The following is a 21,800-nucleotide window of genomic DNA, read 5'->3' as shown; positions in this document are numbered from 1 at the left end:
ACTCATTAAATTGACAAGATTCGTGATCAATTAAAGTTTACTTGATAGCCTATTTGAATAATCCCCTATCTAAATTGCTCGGAGATACAGTAGCCTACAATGCGCATTACAAGAGACAATGTTGAGGCTGATTCGTAGGACGCAACCCAGGTTGGTAATTTTAATATGACAATGTTTGCCCCTTTTGTTAACTGTCCTGTATTTAAAGAAATAAGGAAGGATGACCCTGAAATAACAAGAGTAGCCTAAATGTACTCAATGTTTATTTTAATTAAGGATGTATATATTCGTGCATTATGGTTTACAATTAACAGAAACTTAAGCTGCTTAGTCATTGGTATGTACAGTGCCTTCAGAAAGTATTCACACCCCTTGATATTTTCCACATTTTGTTGTGTTACAGCCTGAATTTAAAATGGATTATATAGATATGTTGTCATCACTGGCCTACAAAAAACCCATAATGTCAAAGTGTAATTATGTTTGACATTTTTACAAATTAATTAAGTTGAAATGTCTTGAGTGAATAAGTAAGTATTCAACCCCTTTGTTATGGCAAGCCTAAATAAGTTCAGGAGTAAAAATGTGCTTAACAAATCACGTAATAAGTTGCATGGACTCACTCTGTGTGCAATAATAGTGTTCAACATAATTTTTTGAATGACTACCTCATCTTTGTACCCCACACATACCATTATCTCTAAGGTCCCTCAGACAAGCAGTGAATTTCAAACACAGATTCAACAACAAAGACCAGGGAGGTTATACAATGCCTCTCAAAAGGCATCTATTGGTAGATGGGTAAGAATAAAAAAAGCAGACAGTATATACAGTAGTGCAATGAAGTAGGAACTGTCACATTGTGGTGTTTTGTACAGACCCAGGTTAAGAATTTCCTAGACAAAAGGCATATTCAATTCAGACCCTCCTTTAAAAGTGCTTTTTAGCCCAGGAAGGGGTTTAATCTGGGTAGCCCCTACCTATAACTGCCCAAATATAACAGTTATACAATAAAGTACAAATCATTAAATCATATAAAGCAGGACAAATACCACACAATTCTATACACAATACAAGGCTGCCCTTTCATTAGTTCATCTGTAAAACCATGATAATGTTACCGTACAGGATAAAAAGTCAATATAGGTTTCTGTCACATGCACTATTGTTCTCAAATTCTATAATCTATATTGTGTAAGACAATTTCTGGTCAGATTTAATGTTAGGCCCTTACTTTGTATTATTCTAGCCATCTCTTCCTTTCATTGCTAAATATTGCTGCCCATTTGCGAGTTACCTCTAAATAGACAACAGGCTTGTGTGGTAAGTAGTCTAGATACACAGTCTGGCTTGTTTTTGGAATTGCCATCTCAATCTGGGTTCCCTCATGCCATTCATTAAATGATGTTATAGATATAATATCAGCACCTGCTTCTAGGGCTGCACTCAGGGCCATTTCATAGTACTTCCCGTTAATGCGGTTGCGTGTATTCTGGAAATTCCAAGGCCTAATACTGGTGTCAATATAACCTGGCCCCACACTCGGAATGAACAACAGGTTGTTGTCTTCACAGAATGTTTTAATGGACTCCCAATTGCGTTGAGTGGAGCCATAGGAAAACCCATTAGTGGCAAAGTAAGTGTAGACTCCGTCGAAACCTGCCGTGACGATATCCCTCTTGTGTTTCTCTTCAACAAGAAGGGCTATGAAGATACCATCATAGGGAGTATCTCTAATGCTACTGCTTTTGGTGTGTTTAAGGAGTTTTGCCCACTGTTCTGAGTTGAGTAGATAGGAATCGTAGACGTAGAATAGAGGAAGAAACTTGCCAGTGTTTGTTCTATGCCTGTAGAATGCAGGGTGCTCACCATATCTTCAGATAGAATGACAGGATTACAAATTAAGTACCATTTTACAAACAGGATCTACTTACAAAGATTAAGAAATAGACATGATCTGATTGAGTTAGGCATTGAGCTGTTCAATCATATACAAATCCATAAAGCTGAGGTAATATTTTAAACATTGCCAATATAAGATATTACTGAACAAATAAATGAGTTAAGCTAGGGTAAAAACGTATGTTGAATAGTAATACAAGTGGAACTCTATTGATATTGACAAGACTAAAGGCCAATCAGAAATATAAAATAAGGAATGATGTAATACTTACTTCTCTATGATGTACTTGACATTGTTAAACATACTTATTTCATCTCTTCCTTTGTATGGTTCAATGTGAAAAGCAACCTGTATAGTAAACACAAATCAACAGTAATATGGAAAAAAAGAGGCAATGGATTTGAGAACTGAAAAATTACTTTATTTTTATGTTTGTCAAAGAACACATGTACATTGGGGTCCAAAAGTATTCACACCATTGATAAAGATGAGCAAAATGACTGTATTAAATAAATAATTCAAATACTGAGCTATATTGTGTGCTAAAAAAATTGCTCAGAGAAAACAGATTTAGTTTAACAAGTAATCATTTATTTTCTCAAAAAGGTAGAGGTCGAAATGATTGACACCCGTTTTCAATACCTCACCTAGCGAGGATAACGGCACTGAGCCTTTTTCTAAAACATTTTAGGAGTTAGAAAACACATGGGGTGGATCTTAGACCATTCCTCACAGAATCCTTCCAGATCCTTGATATCCTTTGTCTGCGCTTATGGGCTGCCCTCTTCAATTCAAACCACAGGTTTTCAATGGGGTTCAAGTCCAGAGACAGATGGCCATTGCAAAGTGTTGATTTTGTGGCCAATGAACCATTTCTTTGATGTGTGCATGGGGTTATTGTCTTGCTGGAAGATCCACTTGCGGCCAAGTTTCAGCCCCCTGGCAGAGGCAACCAGGTTTTTGACTAAAATATCCTGGTACTGGGTAAAGTTCATGATTCCTCTAACAAGGGCCCCAGAACCAATGGAAGCAAAATAGCCCCATTTATTTTTATTTTGACGGGGAAAACATTGAGACCTGGGTCTCTTTTTCCAAATGCGCCCTGTATAATACAATATAAAATACACATTAAAAGCAAAATATATATTAAAATACAAAAGCACAGTCATCCTAAGCACAAATAAAACATCACAAATCACTCAGAAAAACAGTTACATTCCTCCACAAATAAATCGCCAATCAATACTTTAAATTGCCCAAACGGCACCAGAACATCAAGATTAAATGTATTTAGAATTTTGTTCCAGCAATACGGTGCATTAAAACTAAAAGTATATTGAACTAGCTCGGTGGAGACCCTAGGAACCAAGTGTTAACCAATCCTGTGACCAGGTTAGTCAACTCAGGTGATCCACCACCAAGCAAAATAGCCCCATAACATCAAAGATCCACCACCATATTTTAAAGTAGGTTTTGGGTTATTTTCTCCTCATGCATTCTCATTTCGACATCAAAGAGTTGTATTTTCTTGTCATCCAACAAATGTAAACACCTGGAGTTTGCTAAACTGCATTGGCATTTGCCACTTGGATTGGAACCGGGGCTGTGGTCAGATGACATGAAAATAGAGCTCGTCGGGCACACACACCAGTGGTGGGTTTGGCATCGAAATGAGAAACCATGAGCAGAAAATAACCCCATAGCTACTGTAAAATTAGGTGGTGGATCTTTGATGTTATGGGGATATTTTGCTTCCACTGGTCCTGTGGCTCTTGTTAAAGTCAACGGCATCATTGCAGCAACTTTTCCTGGACCCCATAATAAATACAAATACAAACGTCACCCAGTATCAGGATATTTTCACAAAAACCTGGTTGCTGAAACTGGCCACAGGTGGATCCTCCAGCAAGACAATGACCCCAAGCACACAAAGAAATTCACAAAGAAATTGTTAATTGGCCTCAAAATCAACATTTTGCAATGGCCATCACAGTTTCCGAACTTGAACTCCATTGTAAACCTGTGGTTTGAATTGAAGAGGGTAGTCCATAAGCACCGAAAGATATCCAGGATCTGGAAGGATTCTGTATGGAGGAATGGTCTAAGATCCCTCTCAATGTGTTCTCCAACTCATAAAACATTTTCTAAATAGGCTCAGTGCCATTATCCTCGCAAGGTGCGATATTGAAAGGTATTGAAAACAGGGGTGTCAATAATTTTGACCCCTACTTCCTCTAATTGCTTTCCTTAAGCAATTGTATTAGTACAAAAAAGAATGTCCCCATTTCTTTGAGCATAGAATATAGCTCAGTATTTTAATTATTTATTTTGTTCAGTCATTGTTGCTCATCTTTTTAAAGGTGCCAAAAACTTCAAACCCCATTGTATATGAGCCATGCTTGCTCTTTTCATTGATTATCATACACACCTTTACATGATATGCATGTGCCGCCTCCAGTATCAAAGGCACAATGTCATCTGTTGGCTCACCGTTTTCATCCTTCATGCCAGGTGGATACCAGGAAACAGCAAGAACACCTAGAAATGCACAGACTGAGTTATTCAACTGATGATGAATGACATGGCAGACTTGGGTCTTACCGTAGCAGAAAAATACTAAATTAAATGTATTACCAACATCAAAGCCTTACCAATAGCTCCTGCTCGCAGTTGCTTCATGTGAGCTTCAATAACAGAAGGGTCCCTGGAACTATAAGCTCCTAAAGCAGGATAGAAGTTGGCCCCAATGTCATCTGGTGGGCTGTGTCTCCCTCTTGGGTATCCTGCTGCCACCTTTGAATCCCAGTGTGGCAGAAGAGGGTGGTCCCAGTGAATGTACTTTCCATCAAACTGTGTGTTTCCATACCATGTGTAGTAAAAGGCATGAATATTGTAGTTTGGAGCAGGGAATTGCCTGAGGGCAGCCTCTACGTTCTTGACCCTCTCAGAGTCTATGTCATTCATTTTGGTCAATGCTTCAGCACCGACACTGTCAATATTACTAAGCATTTGAATGTCATTTTTTCCAGGTCCTTTGATATTAGGGAACAATTCGAGACCAAAGATGCTTCCAAATGGAGAATATTCTGGTGTAAAAGACTTTAAAACAACTGTTACTATGAATATGAGCAACACCAAACCAATAAATGTGGAGAAAGATTTGCGTCTAAACCTTGCCATTCTTCAGTTAATGCTTGATGTGATCCACTGTCCATTCTTGGGAGAACTCTTGACGTTAGAGGTTTTTGGGCTTATTGTTGTCAATGAAACTTGGCTGCTCCATGTTGGTTCATTCTACAAATTGAAATGCAAAAAACCCCACAAAAAAACAGGTTGACTAGTTATCCATTCATGATAGGGCAGGAATAGCCTACTGACAACTGAAATGCAAGTGACAGAATAGAGACAGTGTTCCCCCAAAAAGAGTGAGGATAATTTCTAAAATGAAGCAGTTTATATTTGACTAGCAGAAAATGAATGGCGGCGGACAATGGTACGCTAACCCAATGTTAACTTTTATGCCTTTCCCTAACCCTTACTGAAACTATACCTTTCATTAATTCTGACTCCTATGCCTACACTTTCTGCAGGTTAAATATCCACTTCCTTATTATTATCTAGAGTGTCTACATTAGCAGGCCTATCATGCATTAATGCTACAATTAAATAAAAACAACAAAACAGGTCCCCGCCACTTGTATTGGTGTACAGCTGAGGTATATTGCTAGGGAAATGTAACAGACATGTAATGGAGGTAAGGGATGTGACTTTCTTATACAATTGTCCATGTAATTTTATATTACGTAAATGTTGCTTTTCAGTTTTAGTGTGAGAAAGAATCAATAGTCAAATTCAACCCCACTAAAATGTACCAACAGTGCTCTCTAGATCCAAGGACTGACTGTCCATGAGATCCAAAAGTTAACCATATTTACATTTTGCAGATGCTCTTATCCAGAGAGATAAGGATTACGTGCCTTTCTCAAGGGCACATCGACACAAGCAGAATTTCTTTTCCAGAGAGATTTACAGGAGCAATTATGATTAAATGCCTTGCTCAAGGGCACAGGCAGATTGCGCAACTGGTCTGCTTGTGGATTCGACCTTTCAGTTACTGGCCCAGCGCTCTAAACCGCTAGGCTACCTGCCGACCTGTTTAATTACATTCGTGTTGCTTGTAAACAAGGAATAAATAAAATCGTATATTTTGGGTTATGATGAAGACAGAAAGTTGTACTAAAATCGTGAGACATACTTGTATTCTTCAAGAAGCAATGGGTAGCCTAAATATCAAGAATTGAAAGAACATTGCAGCTTCCCAATTCCCAGACACTACGTGCAATGTGCTAACAGTTTAGTTTGTTATTGTATGTCTAGTGATATGCCGGGAAGGCAATATTGCAATGTGAAAGTATTTTGTTATGATTAACGTTTAATAGTTACATTGTTACAACAACCAACATTTCAGTGCGCTATGCGGAAATCCTATATTGAAATTATACTACCGTGTGTCATTAGAAGAGGCAGATTACGCATTTGCCATAAAGTCGAAATGAAGCTATATTCTTGCAAAATACGACAATTCAACAATTAAGGTTAACATTACCACCAATCATGTGCTTGTTGTTGTTCTCTCCGGACATTGCTGCATTGAACTTTAGACTGGGCAGGACAGCAGAAATCCGAATGAGCTACATAATGTATTATCTATTTTGTCCGAAGCACACTAAAATGTTGGTTTCACTGAATTAGACATTAGGTCACAGGGTACCTACCTACGCTATACGCAAGACAATCTACTTGTGAATTGACGCTATGCATTGTTCCGGTTCAAGGTTTGTCATAGCCTGCCTTTAACATTGTGTTGGTGACATGTGACGGGTTTCACGTGCTGCGTAGGTATACGGCGTATAGATCTACAAGTTATCTTGCCTAATGCCATAGCACTCTATGATCCATCTATGCTATTGAAGATTTGTGAGTCTGCGCTGCGCTCAAGCTAACAAAATTGAACAAGCAAATGAAAAACAGCAGTCACGGGTGCATTCCCAAAGCATGTTGCCCTCAATCTTTTAAGAAGACGTATTGCATTAAACCAGCCAGCAAAATATTAGTTATAAATAATGATTTTCTTGTGCATAGTGTATTTATGTAAATTGTCTGCATGTCTGTCAGACATATCAGTGTGGATGACGGATCACCAGCTCAAGCTGAACCTCGGCAAGACGGAGCTGCTCTTCCTCCCGGGGAAGGACTGCCCCTTCCATGATCTCGCCATCACGGTTGACAACTCCCTTGTGTCCTCCTCCCAGAGTGCTAAGAACCTTGGCGTGATCCTGGACAACACCCTGTCGTTCTCCACTAACATCAAGGCGGTGACCCGATCCTGTAGGTTCATGCTCTACAACATTTGCAGAGTACGACCCTGCCTCACACAGGAAGCGGCGCAGGTCCTAATCCAGGCACTTGTCATCTCCCGTCTGGATTACTGCAACTCGCTGTTGGCTGGGCTCCCTGCCTGTGCCATTAAACCCCTACAACTCATCCAGAACGCCGCAGCCCGTCTGGTGTTCAACCTTCCCAAGTTCTCTCACGTCACCCCGCTCCTCCGCTCTCTCCACTGGCTTCCAGTTGAAGCTCGCATCCGCTACAAGACCATGGTGATTGCCTACGGAGCTGTGAAGGGAACGGCACCTCCATACCTTCAGGCTCTGATCAGGCCCTACACCCAAACAAGGGCACTGCGTTCATCCACCACTGGCCTGCTGGCCCCCCTACCTCTGAGGAAGCACAGTTCCCGCTCAGCCCAGTCAAAACTGTTCGCTGCTCTGGCACCCCAATGGTGGAACAAGCTCCCTCACGACGCCAGGACAGCGGAGTCAATCACCACCTTCCGGAGACACCTGAAACCCCACCTCTTTAAGGAATACCTAGGATAGGATAAAGTAATCCTTCTAACCCCCCTTAAAAGATTTAGATGCACTATTGTAAAGTGGTTGTTCCACTGGATATCATAAGGTGAATGCACCATTTTGTAAGTCGCTCTGGATAAGAGCGTCTGCTAAATGACTTAAATGTAATGTAATGTTTGTTTGCTTCCACGAGCAAACGTTTTTCTCTGTGATGCCACTGATCAACCCACCACATTACGCAAAAAGGACACCATCTTTGTGGCGTCATAAAGGAAAGACAATATTTTCGATCCTCTCATAAGAAGACCACCCCATTTTGCCAGCTAAAGCCAGTGGTGAGTAAAATCATTGATACATTGTAATGTACTTCACCCATGTATTTGGACTAGGGACATATGTAACTAATTATTGAAATACTGAATTATCAAGAGCCAGATGCATTAATCCACCTAGCCCCAACTGTGAATCCGATTCCATGGTGAATACAGTTTTGACTCTGGTGCATTTTTCCCAAGTAGCCTACATTGTCAATTTTCCCAACTCAGCATTAAAATCTCAACCGATCATAGAAAATGGCTTATTATATGTTAGATTGACTTACTAGGCGTACAACAAACACATTCACCAACTCGTTCACTGAACCAAACCACTCTTTCAATTAGAACACCTTTTCTTCTTTTAACAATGCAATACTCACATGATTTTGTTGCCTTTTGCTAAAATACATTTATGGCTGAATCCAACTACTGAATCAAAATTGTATAGTGCCTTCCATTGAGTAAAATCACGTTGACAATACTCATTTTCCGGAAGTTGAAATCCACTCATTTTCGGTTTTGAATGAAAGTTGGAAATAAGTATTTTGCTGACATTGAAGTCACGTTTTCTGTTCTATACTGAACAAAAATATAAACACAACAATTAAAATGATTTTAATTAGTTACAGTTCACATAAGGAATTCAGTCAATTGAAATAAATTAATTTGGCCCTAATCTATAGATTTCACATGATTGGGAATACATTACGCATCTGTTGGTCACAGATACCTTTTTAAAAAAGTAGGGTCGTAGATCAGAAAGCCAGTCATTATCTGGTGTGACCACCATTTGTCTAATGCAGCGCAACACATCTCCTTCGCATAAAGCTGATCAGGCTGTTGATTGTGGCCTGTGGAATGTTGTCCCACTCTTCAATGGCTGTGTGAAGTTGCTGGATAATGGCGGGAACTGGAAAACACTGTCGTACCAATCGGTCCAGAGCATCCCAAACATGTTCAATGGTGATATATCTGGTGAGTATACAGGCATGGAATACAGTGCCTTCAGAAGTATTCATGGAAGAACTGGAACATTTTCTGCTTCCAGGAATTTTGTACAGATCCTTGCGACATGAGGCTGTGCATTATCATGCTGAAACATGATGAGATGGCGGCGGATGAATGGACCTCATGATCTCGTCACGGTATCTATGTGCATTCAAATTGCCTTCGATAAAATGCAATTGTGTTCATTGTCCATAGCTTATTCCTGCCCATACCATAACCCAACCACCAGCATGGGGCACTGTGTTCACAATGTTGACAAACTGCTCGCCATACACATGGTCTACAGTTGTGAGACCGGTTGGATGTACTGCCAAATTCTCTAAAATGACGTTGGAGGTGACTTATGGTAGAGAAATGTACATTACATTCTCTGGCAACAGCTTTGGTGGACATTCCTGCAGTCAGCATGCCAATTATATGCTCCCTCAAAACTTCAGACATCTGTGGCATTGTGTTGTGTGACAAAACTGTACATTTTAGAGAGGCCTTTTATTGTCCCCGGCACAAGGTGCACCTGTGTAATGATCATGCTGTTTAATCAGCATCTTGATATGCCACCTGTCAGGTGGATGAATTATCTTGGCAAAGGAGAAATGCTCACTAACAGATTTAAATTTGAAAACAATTTTGTATCCAAAATGTGAGAGAAATAAGCATTTTGTGCTTGTGGAAAAATTCTGGGATCTTTAGTTTGAGCTCATGAAACCAAGACATTAAATGTTGAATTTATATTTTTGTTCAGTATTTATAAAATCGACTCTTAGTTTTCAAATCTGCTATGAATACCAGGCCTGCCTTCTTAGATGTTTCACGTTGTTCTATTCTAGTAGTTGTCGTATTTTGACAATGTATCGTCCATGTAAAAAACCTGTCCGATCAGAATGAACAATACATTGAAAACCCTTTTTTAATTCTGAGTGCTTTACATTTCACTGGTATTTTTGCATCACAACATTAAAGTGATAGATGCCTCCAGTTTTTTTAGATGGACTGGATCTTCATATTTTCCATAGGTGTCTTGTTTTAATAATAGTTAAATCAGACCTTCTTGCTGAGTACCTGAGACTACCATTTCAATAGGATTAGTTAAAACAAACTAATAATGCAGAAAGGGAGGAGAGTAGGGTCAAAGAGGAAGAATCAGGAGGGAGAAGGATTTAGCAGAAGTGTGAGATTATAGGATAAAAGAGGAGAGAGTAGTGGGAGAGAGGGAACAAAGATTGTGACACTGCATGAACATATGGGTAGGGTTGGAGGAGATGGAGACTGAAAAGGAAACAAAGCAGTGATCAGAGACCCGGAGGGGGGTTGCAGTGAGATTAGTAGGCCAACAGCATATAGTAAAGATGAGATTAAGCGCATTGCCTGCCTTGTCGGAGGTGACTGGGAAAGGATGAGGTCAAAAGAGGAAAGGGGTGGATAAAAGGCAGACGTCGGGAGGTTGAAGTCACCCAGTACAATGATTGGTGAGCCATCATCAGCAAATTATCTTATCAAGGTGTCAAGCTCATTGGGGAACTCTAAGGGCACCTGTTGGACAAGTGACAGCATGGAATTAAAATGAGTAGATGGACAGGTGAGTGAGGGAGAAAAGAGAATCTCCACTTAGGAGAAATGAGTATGGTTTGGCGGTATCCAGATTTTTACATCGTCATATGGTCCTTCTCTTATCCCGAGATTTACGGTATTACCGGCTTAGTACACAAGGGGGTGGCAATAAACCCGCAAAAAAGCCCATTGGGCATCTATTACCAGAATGCTAACAAAATGTGCACAAGTAATAGCCAAGTTCCATGGAGGCTGCTAGCTAAATATGTTAATGAGCTCAAACGAAAATAAGTAATTTTATTTCTCCACCAATAATAAAGTATGTCATGGAAACGACGGGGACGAAGCCCAAAACAAACGTGTGTGCATATATATATAACACAGGGATGTAACCCAAACAAAAGAGTGAGGTGTAAACCTCTTAAGTAATACAGTTGTCATCTGATGAACATTTAACAATTTTCTAGAGAATGTGTTGCACTAATGTATTTTCTGTGAAGTGAAAATATAGTTGCATGTCCCTGATCACTCTATTGAAGCAAAACAACTCTTCATATACTCTCTCAATATAAAATGCAACCCCTGTCAATACACAGCACGACTCACCTGCTCCCACTTTCTTCCGTTGTGCTATTTACAAAAAAACATGTGACTGGCTCAACTGTTCTGGGGATCTACGGGAAGCTTCATAATGTAAAATAATGTGACAGGTAACACATTCCAGATTTTCAGATTTTCCTCGAAACGTTAAATGGATTTCCCAAGTAGCATTGATCCAAAACCCTCACTCCGTCTAAACATGATTGGAGTGGTGTCCTATTTTCTACCACAGCTTTACTACTTTTGTTTCCCTTTTTCTTTGCTACTGTAATCCACTCATTCTCACTTTATGTACTATTAGCTTCACCTGACTCACTTGCAATTTCAAACAAAACCTCAGATTCCGCCACCTTCTCCCTAGCCACCCCTTTTCTCCCATCAGCCACCACTATTTAATAAACTCAGCAAAAAAATAAACGTCCTCTCACTGTCAACTGCATTTATTTTCAGGAAACTTAACATGTGTAAATATTTTTATGAACATAACAAGATTCAACAACTGAGACATAAACAAGTTCCACAAGACATGTGACTAACAGAAATGGAATAATGTGTCCCTGAACAAAAGCAACAGTCAGTATATGGTATGGCCACCAGCTGCAGTGCATCTCCTCCTCATGGACTGCACCAGATTTGCCAGTTCTTCCTGTGAGATGTTACCCCACTCTTCCACCAAGGCGCCTGCAAGTTCCAGACATTTCTGGGGGGAATGGCCCTAGCCCTCACCCTCCGATCCAACAGGTCCCACACGTGCTCAATGGGATTGAGATCCGGGCTCTTGGCTGGCCATGGCAGAACACTGCGTTCCTGTCTTGCAGGAAATCACGCACAGAACGAGCAGTATGGCTGGTGGCATTGTCATGCTTGAGCGTCATGTCAGGATGAGCCTGCAGGAAGGGTACCACATGAGGGAGGAGGATGTCTTCCCTGTAACGCACAGAGTTGAGATTGCCTGCAATGACAACAAGCTCAGTCCGATGATGCTGTGACACACCACCCCAGACCATGATGGACCCTCCACCTCCAAATCGATCCCGCTCCAGAGTACAGGCCTCGGTGTAACGCTCATTCTTTCGACGATTAACGCAAATACGACCATCACCCCTGGTGAGACAAAACCACGACTCACGTCAGTGAAGAGCACTTTTTGCCAGTCCTGTCTGGTCCAGCGATGGTGGGTTTGTGCCCATAGGCAATGTTGTTGCCGGTGATGTCTGGTGAGGACCTGCCTTACAACAGGCCTACAGGCCCTCCGTCCAGACTCTCTCAGCTTTTGCGGACAGTCTGAGCACTGATGGAGGGATTGTGCGTTCCTGGTTTAACTCGGGCAGTTGTTGTTGCCAACCTGTACCTGGCCCGCAGGTGTGATGTTCGGATGTACAGATCCTGTGCAGGTGTTGTTACATGTGGTCTGCCATTGCGAGGACGATCAGCTGTCAGTCCTGTCTCCCTGTATCGCTGTCTTAGGTGTCTCACAGTACGGACATTGCAATTTATTGCCCTGGCCACATCTGCAGTCCTCATGTCTCCCTGCAGCATGCCTACGGCACGTTCACGCAGATGAGCAGGGAACCTTGGCATCTTTCTTTTGGTGTTTTTCAGAGTCAGTAGAAAGTCCTCTTTAGTGTCCTGCATTTTCACAACTATGACCTTAATTGCCTACTGTCTGTAAGCGGTTAGTGTCTTAACGACCGTTCCACAGGTGCATGTTCATTAATTGTTTATGGTTCATTGAACAAGCATGGGAAACGGTGTTTAAACCCGTTACAATGAAGATCTGTGAAGTGGATTTTTACAAATTATCTTTTGAAAGACAGGGTCCTGAAAAAGGGTTGTTTCTTTTTTTGCTGAGTTTAGATGCAAATATATTTGTATATATATATATATATTTTTTTAAATAGTAACGGTATTGAAAAACCATTCCTTGGCTATTTCCAAATACCCCAGTAATCCGCCAAAGCAAGCCTAGAAATGAGTAGCCCTGTGCCACCACCGCGACAACCAGATTATTTCGGACTATGAGAGAACACGTGGTCAGATGAAGAGAGAGCATCTGGAGTAGCAGTGTACTCTGGGGACATCCATCAGGACCAAAAGGTATAAATCAAATAAAAATGTATGTGTCACATGCGCCGAATACAACAGGTGTAAACCTTACCGTGAAGTGCTTACTTACAAGCCCTTAATCAACAATGCAGTTCAAGAAAAAGTTAAGAAAGTATTTGCTAAATAAACTAAATTAAAAGATAAAAAGTAACACAATAAGATTACATAACAATAAACGGCGTCAATGTGCGGGGGTACAGGTTAGTCGGGTTAATTTGTACATGTAGGTAGGGGTAAAGTGACTATGCATAGACAATAAACAGTGAGTAGCAGCAATGTAAAAACAAAGGGGGGGCCAATGTAAATAGTCCGGGTGGCCATTGATTAAATGTTCAGCAGTCTTATGGTTTGGGGGTAGAAGCTGTTAAGGAGCCTTTTGAACCTAGAGTTGGCGCTCCGGTACCGCTTGCCGTGCGGTAGCAGAGAGAACAGTCTGACTTGGGTGACTGGAGTCTTTGACAATTTTTTGGGGCCTTCCTCTGACACCGCCTAGTATATAGGTCCTGGATGGCAGGAAGCTTGGGCTCCCGAGTGGCACAGCGGTATAAGGCACTACAGTCCCTGGTTTGAATCCAGGCTGCATCACATCCAGCCGTGATTGGGAGTCCCATAGGGTGCTGCACAATTGGCCCAGCGTTGCCCGGGTTTGACCAGGGTAGGCCGTCATTGTAAATAATAATTTGTTCTTAACTGACTTGCCTAGTTAAATAAAAAATGTATATTTATTTATTTATAATAAAAAAGTCAATGAACAGCATTCTCACATTTATATGTATCTAGTTCCTTTTATCCAGGTGGGAAAGGGCAGTGTGGAGTGTGTTTGAGATTGCGTCTGTGGATCTGTTGGGACGGTATGCGAATTGGAGTGGGTCTAGGCTTTCCGGGATGATGGTGTTGATGTGAGCCAGGACTACTCTAGGGACTGAAAGGCAGCAAAGGCTGAGATGAACTTTGTGTTCTTGACCGCAGATTGGCAGTTCCAAACACTGCCTGTGCACAGGGTCTGCTAAATTAGAAGGGTTGCAGTCAAGGGGTGGGGAGCATCTTTAAAACCTACACAGAAAGGAGCGAAATGGTAAAAAAAACAAAAATAACTAGGTAAGACACTTAAGTGAGAGAGTAGTGTGGAGCCTTCCTCTCTTTCCTTCCTCGAATAATCAGCAGAACTGTCTTAGTTTTGGCAAGGAAACCACCGCTGACACATTCGCTGCTGAAAAACACGTGAGACTGAGGTACTTACAATAATTGCTAATTGCCTAGCAGAGGTGTAGAGAGCACACCTCCTGGTACTAATTGCTGATTGCCTAGGAGAAGAGAAACCACTCCTTCTCCAATACAGCCACTGATTACCAAAACAACAACGGTCACAATTGCCCTGCCCCTTAATCCTAGTTGATTTGTCAATAATCAGCTGCATGTTATGAGAAGTCAACACTTCACACACCAAGTAGGCTACTGGGAAGATAGCAATTAAAGTAGATGACCCTAGATAGCAAAAGACAGTACTAGACAAGACAAAAATTCTACTGGAGATAACAGGAGTCCTCTACTATAGATTGAAGCAGGTAAATCTGCTTTTATTTTTTTGGCACATTACTTGTGGAATAATCTCAAACTTTTTAAAATTTGATGAATTGGTGCCTCTAGGGCAATTCAGACTGCTAATTTGAGAATCTTTTTACATTAGTGTGTATTGATATTTATTTGGGGGGGAATTACAGGGCTCATCTGTAAAAGAGACCTTGGCCTCAGCATAACTCCCTGTTTAAAATAAAGTTTAAATAAATAAAATAAGTGTACGACTTAGAACTTAGGTTGTTAGCCCTATAACTAAAACTAAGTTCTTTATAAGCTTGACTAAAACTACCACCCAGTGACCTGCACCGTATCTGTGTTAAGATGCTAAAAAGTGATTTGTATCTAGTATTTTTTTATTCCATGTGCTGTGTTAACAGGGGCAATGGAGGTCAGGGTGCAGAGAAAGTCACTGCCTGCCACGCTGAAGAGCGGACTGGCCAAAAGAAGTTGCTCTTTTCGTGAGATCGAAAAGGGTCCCCAAGTGTCTGAAAGTTTTGAAAACCTTGTGTTTGGTGGAGTGGACAATGGGCAGGTGGGTCAGAAAATAAAGTACAGGTGTACGGGATAAAAAAGAGACAACCCACTGGACACAAATGTCAGTTCAATCAGTTTTTAGATGTTGATTTACCACATTGATCACCACATTGATTATTGTTTGTTGAAATTATGTGGAAACAACATTGATTCAACCAGTTTTTGCCCAGTGGGAAGGTTGTCTGGCGATCACTGATATTTTCGGCACTTCTCAGAATACTGATTTTATGTTTAATTATTTAATCTATAATAATGTAGCGTATTCCTCTCCACAGTGCTACCCTGAGTGGCTGAAGACCTGTGACCTGCTGCGCTGGCTATTGAACAGTGGTCTGGTCCGAGGGCTAAGGAGCAGCACCCTTGTCAGCTGGCTCCAGACTAGTGACCTGGGGCTGTGGTTAGGCTCACACTGCCCAGCCCTCACCAACCTCCTGCTCCTCAAGGTGACGCTGTGGCTCATCCTGGTGTGGATTCTCGCAGACCTCCATCTGGGGTTGCCATGTTTCCTCCTTGCCATCACCTACTGGCTGTACGACGGGCCGCTACGGAAAGCTGTTAATAGGGCTAGGATCCAACTCCAGGGCAGTGCACAGGCTGTCCCTGAGAATGCCACTGGCACAGTGCAACACCACGTTAGGCTAGACAGGGGAACATAGGTAGAGGACTTCCAATCATTGAGCTTCAGAACAGTGTGTGCCAATAGCCTGGCAGAAATTAAAAGTGCCTCTGCTTGAACATGTACATTTTTACATTTTAGTCATTTAGCAGACGCTCTTATCCAGAGCGATTTACAGTAGTGAATGCATACATTTCATAATTTTTTTTCCAGTACTGGTCCCCCGTGGGAATTGAACCCACAACCCTGGCGTTGCAAACACCATGCTCTACCAACTGAGCCACTCTACCAACTGAGCCACATGGGACCGTGGCATTCTGTACCAAGGAATATGCTTCTCAATATCCACACTCAGCTGTGAATTTTAAGCAAACGTTTCAGAAAATCCCACGGAATTACTGGAACTAAAAAATGATTATCTCTAGGCAGAGTTTTGCAGACTATCATCAAAAACACTTTGACAAAGGATACCCCTGTGCATCCTTGGCAAAATGAGGTAGGTAAGGACTGATAGAGCATCTCCTTCAACAAATTTGCCACCCAGTCCAAAAAAAATCCAGGTCACCAAAGGCATTAGGAAGTACCTCAAAGGACTGTGAATGCAAGTTGACCTCTAAATAGAGAGTCTAATAGACTATAGATCTAGACTAACTAGACTTAAATCGTTACTCTACAACTACATTGTAGATCAGGCCAATTATACTACCTAAACATCTAACTATAGATCTAAGACAATTTAAAGCTAAAGCAAGCACAGCCATTTTCTTAAGAAAGTTTCCATTTTCTAGTTTTAGTTGTTGTAGCTGCTTGCGCTTTTGCAAAACAAATCCCAGTCTGTTAACCTCTTACATCTAGACGTTCCGCTAGCGGAACACCTGCTCCCAATATCCAATGATGGGCGTAGCGCGAAATACAAACTCCTCTAAAATCCGAAAACTTCAATTTTTCAAACATATGACTACATATACTATACAGCATTTTAAAGGAGAGTCTTATCTTTAAAATGCTGTGAAATAGTCATATGTTTGAAAAATTGAAGTTTTTGTATTTTAGAGGAGTTTGTATTTCCCGCCACGCCCATCATTGGATAATGGAGCAGGTGTTCCGCTAGCGGAACGTCTAGATGTAAGAGGTTAAAGACAAGACTCTCGTTAATCTAACCACATTGTCCGATTTCAAAAAGGCTTTACAGCGAAAGCAAAACATTACATTATGTCAGCAGAGTACCCAGCCAGAAATAATCAGACACCCATTTTTCAAGCTAGCATATAATGTCACAAAAACCTAGAAGACAGCTAAATGCAACACTAACCTTTGATGATCTTCATCAGATGACAACCCTAGGACATTATGTTATACAATACATGCATGTTTTGTTCAATCAAGTTCATATTTATATCAAAAACCAGCTTTTTACATTAGCATGTGACGTTCAGAACTAGCATACCCCCCCGCAAACATCCGGTGAATTTACTAAATTACTCACAATAAACGTTCACAAAAAGCATAACAATTATTTTAAGAATTATAGATACAGAACTCCTCTATGCACTCGATATGTCCGATTTTAAAATAGCTTTTTGGTGAAAGCACATTTTGCAATATTCTAAGTACATAGCCCAGCCATCACGGGCTAGCTATTTAGACACCCGGCAAGTTTAGCACTCACCAATATCAGATTTACTATTATAAAAGTTTGATTACCTTTTGTTGTCTTCGTCAGAATGCACTCCCAGGACTGCTACTTCAATAACAAATGTTGGTTTGGTCCAAAATAATCCATCGTTATATCCGAATAGCGGCGTTTTGTTCGTGCGTCCCAGACACTATCCGAAATGGTAAATCAGGGTCGCGCGCATGGCGCAATTCGTGAAAAAAAAAATCTAAATATTCCATTACCGTACTTCGAAGCATGTCAACCGCTGTTTAAAATCCATTTTTATGCCATTTTTCTCGTAAAAAAGCGATAATATTCCGACCGGGAATGTCCATTTAGCTAAACAGAGGAAAGAAAACAAAGCTTTCGGTCGACGCGGGCACGAGCCCGATTATGTCAGCAGAGTACCCAGCCAGAAATAATCAGAGAGCCATTTTTCAAGCAAGCATATAATGTCACATTAACCCAAACCACAGCTAAATGCAGCACTAACCTTTGATGATCTTCATCAGATGACACTCCTAGGACATTATGTTATACAATACATGCATGTTTTGTTCAATCAAGTTCATATTTATATATAAAAACAGCATTTTATATCGGCGCGTGACGTTGACTAACTATTTTCCCTCAAATGCGTCCGGTGAAACAGCGCTACAATTTACTAAATTACTATTCGAAAACATTTTTAAAATGTAATATTGTCATTCTAAGATTTATAGATTAGCATCTCTTGAAAGCACCTACAATGCCAGATTTAAAAATAACTTTACTGGGTAATCACACTTTGCGATACTCAGAAAAACAGGCTAGCAATACAGGTCAGCGCCATCTTGGAACAATCGCATATCAAATCTACTCTTGTATATTATTGTCAATAATCCCTTACCTTTCATTATCTTCATCAGAAGGCACTTCCAGGAATCCCAGGTCCACAACAAATGTATTTTCGTTCGAAAAAGTTAATCCTTTATGTCCCAATAGCTTGTTGTTGTTAGCGCGTTCTGAAGGCTGCTCCAAAAGTACCGTCGGCCGCGGGACTTCTCTCTCAACAAAATGCATTTTTTTTTAATGTAAGTTCGTTCAAACATGTCAAACGTTGTATAACATAAATCTTTAGGGCCTTTTTCAACCAGAGCTCCAATAAGATTCAAGGGGGACGGTTGCATTGTCTTTCTAAACGTTTTGAAAGGGGAGGGTAGCCAGGGACGCCGGCGTCATAATGGTGATGGCCCTCTCCATGTGACCACGTTCCACAGACTCTCATTCTGTCAGTTTTCACAGTAGAAGGCTCAAACCACTTTGTAAATACTGGGGACATCTAGTGGAAGTGCTCAATGAACCATAGCTCACGGTGTGATTTATAGGCAAAGTGATGAAGTTGAGTCCGCAATTCAGAATTCCACATCCTGTTACGATCTGTCTCGGGGTTTTGACTGCCATATGAGTTCTTTTATACTCACAGACACCATTCAAACAGTTTTAGAAACTTTAGGGTGTTTTCTATCCACAAGTATTAACCTGTTGGGGGTAGGGGGCAGTATTTACATGGCCGGATAAAAAACGTACCCGATTTAATCTGGTTATTACTACTGCCCAGAAACTAGAATATGCATATAATTATTGGCTTTGGATAGAAAACACCCTAAAGTTTCTGAAACTGTTTGAATGGTGTCTGTGAGTATAACAGAACTCATATGGCAGGCAAAAACCTGAGAAGATTCTGTATAGGAAGTGCCCTCTCTGACCATTCCTTGAGCTTCTTGACTCTGTTTATTGAAGACTGAGGATCTCTGCTGTAACGTGACACTTCCTACGGCTCCCATAGGCTCTCAGAAGGCGGGAAAAAGCTGAATGATGTAATTCCAGCCACTGGCTGAAACACATTAGCGCTTTTGGCAAGTGCTCTATCAGAGGACAATGGGCTGAGGCGCGTGCACGAGTCGACCCCATGTTTTTATTTTAATTCGTCTTTGAACCTAAACACAGATTCCCGGTCGGAATATTATCGCTTTTTTACGAGAAAAATGGCAATAAAATTGATTTTAAACAGCGGTTGACATGCTTCGAAGTACGGTAATGGAATATTTCGTATTTTTTTGTCACGAAATGCGTTGTGCGCGTCACCCTTCTTTACCATTCGGATAGTGTCTTGAACGCACGAACAAAACAGAGGATATTTGAACATAACTATGGATTATTTTGAACCAAACCAACATTTGTTATTGAAGTAGAAGTCCTGGGAGTGCATTCTGACGAAGACAGCAAAAGTAATAACATTTTTCTTATAGTAAATCTGGTGAATGCTAAACTTGGTGGGTGTCAAAATAGCTAGCCCTGTGATGCCGGGCTATCCACTGAGAATATTGCAAAATGTGCTTTCACCGAAACGCTATTTTAAAATCGGACATAGCGAGTGCATAGAGGAGTTCTGCTTCTATAATTCTTAAAATAATTATGTTTTTTGTGAACACCATTCAAGCTTTATTTTTTGGCCTAGTTTCCCCCTAATAAAGTGGCCTGAAACTCATGTTTTACAAGCCACATCAGGCCTGCAAGTCACATTATGCTGGCTTTGAAAGTGATGTGTAATTCCTATTAGAATCCAGCCAGAGTTAGGATATCCAGCTGTTGGAATTTTTATTCACCTCCAACCTGCATTTAAAAATTACTGCTAAGATTAGAAACAGTGTGAGGAGACTACGTAAACCATTTAAACTGGAACAACGACTTCAGTAACGGGTGCAAAAAATCTTTTTAGTATCTTTGTGTACCATAAGATCACTTAACTTGGAAGCCAGCCGCACCAATGTGTCAGAGTAAACACCATACAACTGGCTACCAAAGTCAGCGTGCACTTGCCCGGCCCACCACAAGGAGTCGTTAGAGCGCGATTAGCCAGGAACATCCCGGCTGGCCAAACCCTCCCCTAACCTGGACGGCGGTTGGCCAATTGCGCACCGCCTCATGGGTCTCCCCGTCTCAGCCAGCTGCGACACAGCCTGGGATCGAACCCGGGTCTGTAGTGACGCCTCTAGCACTGCGATGCAGTACCTTAGACCGCTTTGCCACTCGGGAGACACTGTACCCTTATTTGTAAGAGTGCAGTCTCCTCTCCCTGAATGAAAACGAGTACACAAGCCTCAAGACATGGCATGCCACTTCCCCTCCATTGGTCTCGGTGACCTGTATGCAGAAGATCTGTTGGATTCTATCAGAGTAAAGCAAAAAAGCTTTCCTCTCTGACATGATATTTCTTGAGGCCAAGAAGGAGCTCAAACAGATGGAGCAACTCGTGGTTACACTAGCCAAACCACACCTACAGCCAGCTGAACCTCCAGTGCCACAGGTTTGTACCTGCACACCACAGAGAAGACTGTGAGAATGCAGGGATTGATGGAAGGGTTGGTAGTGAGAAGATGCAGGAAAGGGACAGATCAGTATCTACGACAAGAAGAAGATCACACCCATTGGTCACCCCCATTGGTCACCAAAAGGGATGCCCATCCTGACCAAGTGGAGGCTGACCAGTCCTCACATCCCCTTCTTCATGCACCTTCTCATTCAGTGCCAGCTGCTGTGGCTCACCATCAAGAGGTTGCTGCAGATTTACACCCTGTAGCCCCACACCAATCTCGCCAGCTTGAAACTGCTCATCAGCGCCTCCATCAACATGAGCGCTCGACGACATCGTCACCTTCAGCATTAGAGTCGCCATCAGCCCACCTCGGATCCGACCCCTTTTGATAGTGGTGCTACAACCTTCTCCAGGGCCAGAGGGGCTACCAGAACACACCCTGGTGGAGTACCCCATCACTGGACCAGCCATGCAGATCCATCCTGCTCTGACCATGGAGCTGAAGCTAGTAGTGGGGTCTACTACACCCACTCCTGCCATAGAGCCTCAGCCTTCTCCAGTAACAGAGCTCACCCTGGAGGAGTACCCCACCACTGTGCTCCAACCTACTTCAGCCGTGGTGTCTCAACTGGTTTCCACCTTAGCTCTACAGCCTTCTTCAAG

The 21,800-nt window shown here is 41.6% G+C and overlaps 1 protein-coding gene across 5 annotated transcripts; it reads right to left on the bottom strand.

Moving 5' to 3' along the window:
* Positions 1 to 250: 250 nt before the first annotated feature.
* On the bottom strand, positions 251 to 8,612 carry LOC106561892 (mannosidase, endo-alpha). 5 transcript variants are annotated; one of them, XM_045688942.1, is made up of 6 exons: positions 8,513 to 8,535; positions 5,076 to 5,197; positions 4,555 to 4,696; positions 4,332 to 4,441; positions 2,175 to 2,251; positions 251 to 1,874 (listed from the first exon to the last, which is right to left on the bottom strand). In XM_045688942.1, exons 3-6 carry the CDS (start codon positions 4,580 to 4,582, stop codon positions 1,241 to 1,243), a joined length of 849 nt encoding a protein of 282 aa, XP_045544898.1. In that variant the 5' UTR covers positions 4,583 to 4,696; positions 5,076 to 5,197; positions 8,513 to 8,535; the 3' UTR covers positions 251 to 1,240. The 5 variants fall into 5 exon arrangements, with proteins under 5 accessions (XP_045544898.1, XP_013981670.1, XP_045544896.1 ...); XM_014126195.2 differs by lacking the exon at positions 8,513 to 8,535 and adding an exon at positions 6,510 to 6,743; XM_045688940.1 differs by having other exon boundaries at positions 4,555 to 5,197; positions 8,513 to 8,612.
* Positions 8,613 to 21,800: the final 13,188 nt, after the last annotated feature.

Source organism: Salmo salar, chromosome ssa11, assembly GCF_905237065.1.
Source record: "Salmo salar chromosome ssa11, Ssal_v3.1, whole genome shotgun sequence".
Taxonomy (NCBI): Eukaryota; Metazoa; Chordata; class Actinopteri; order Salmoniformes; family Salmonidae; genus Salmo; species Salmo salar.
This window is presented reverse-complemented; position numbering and strand designations above follow the sequence as displayed.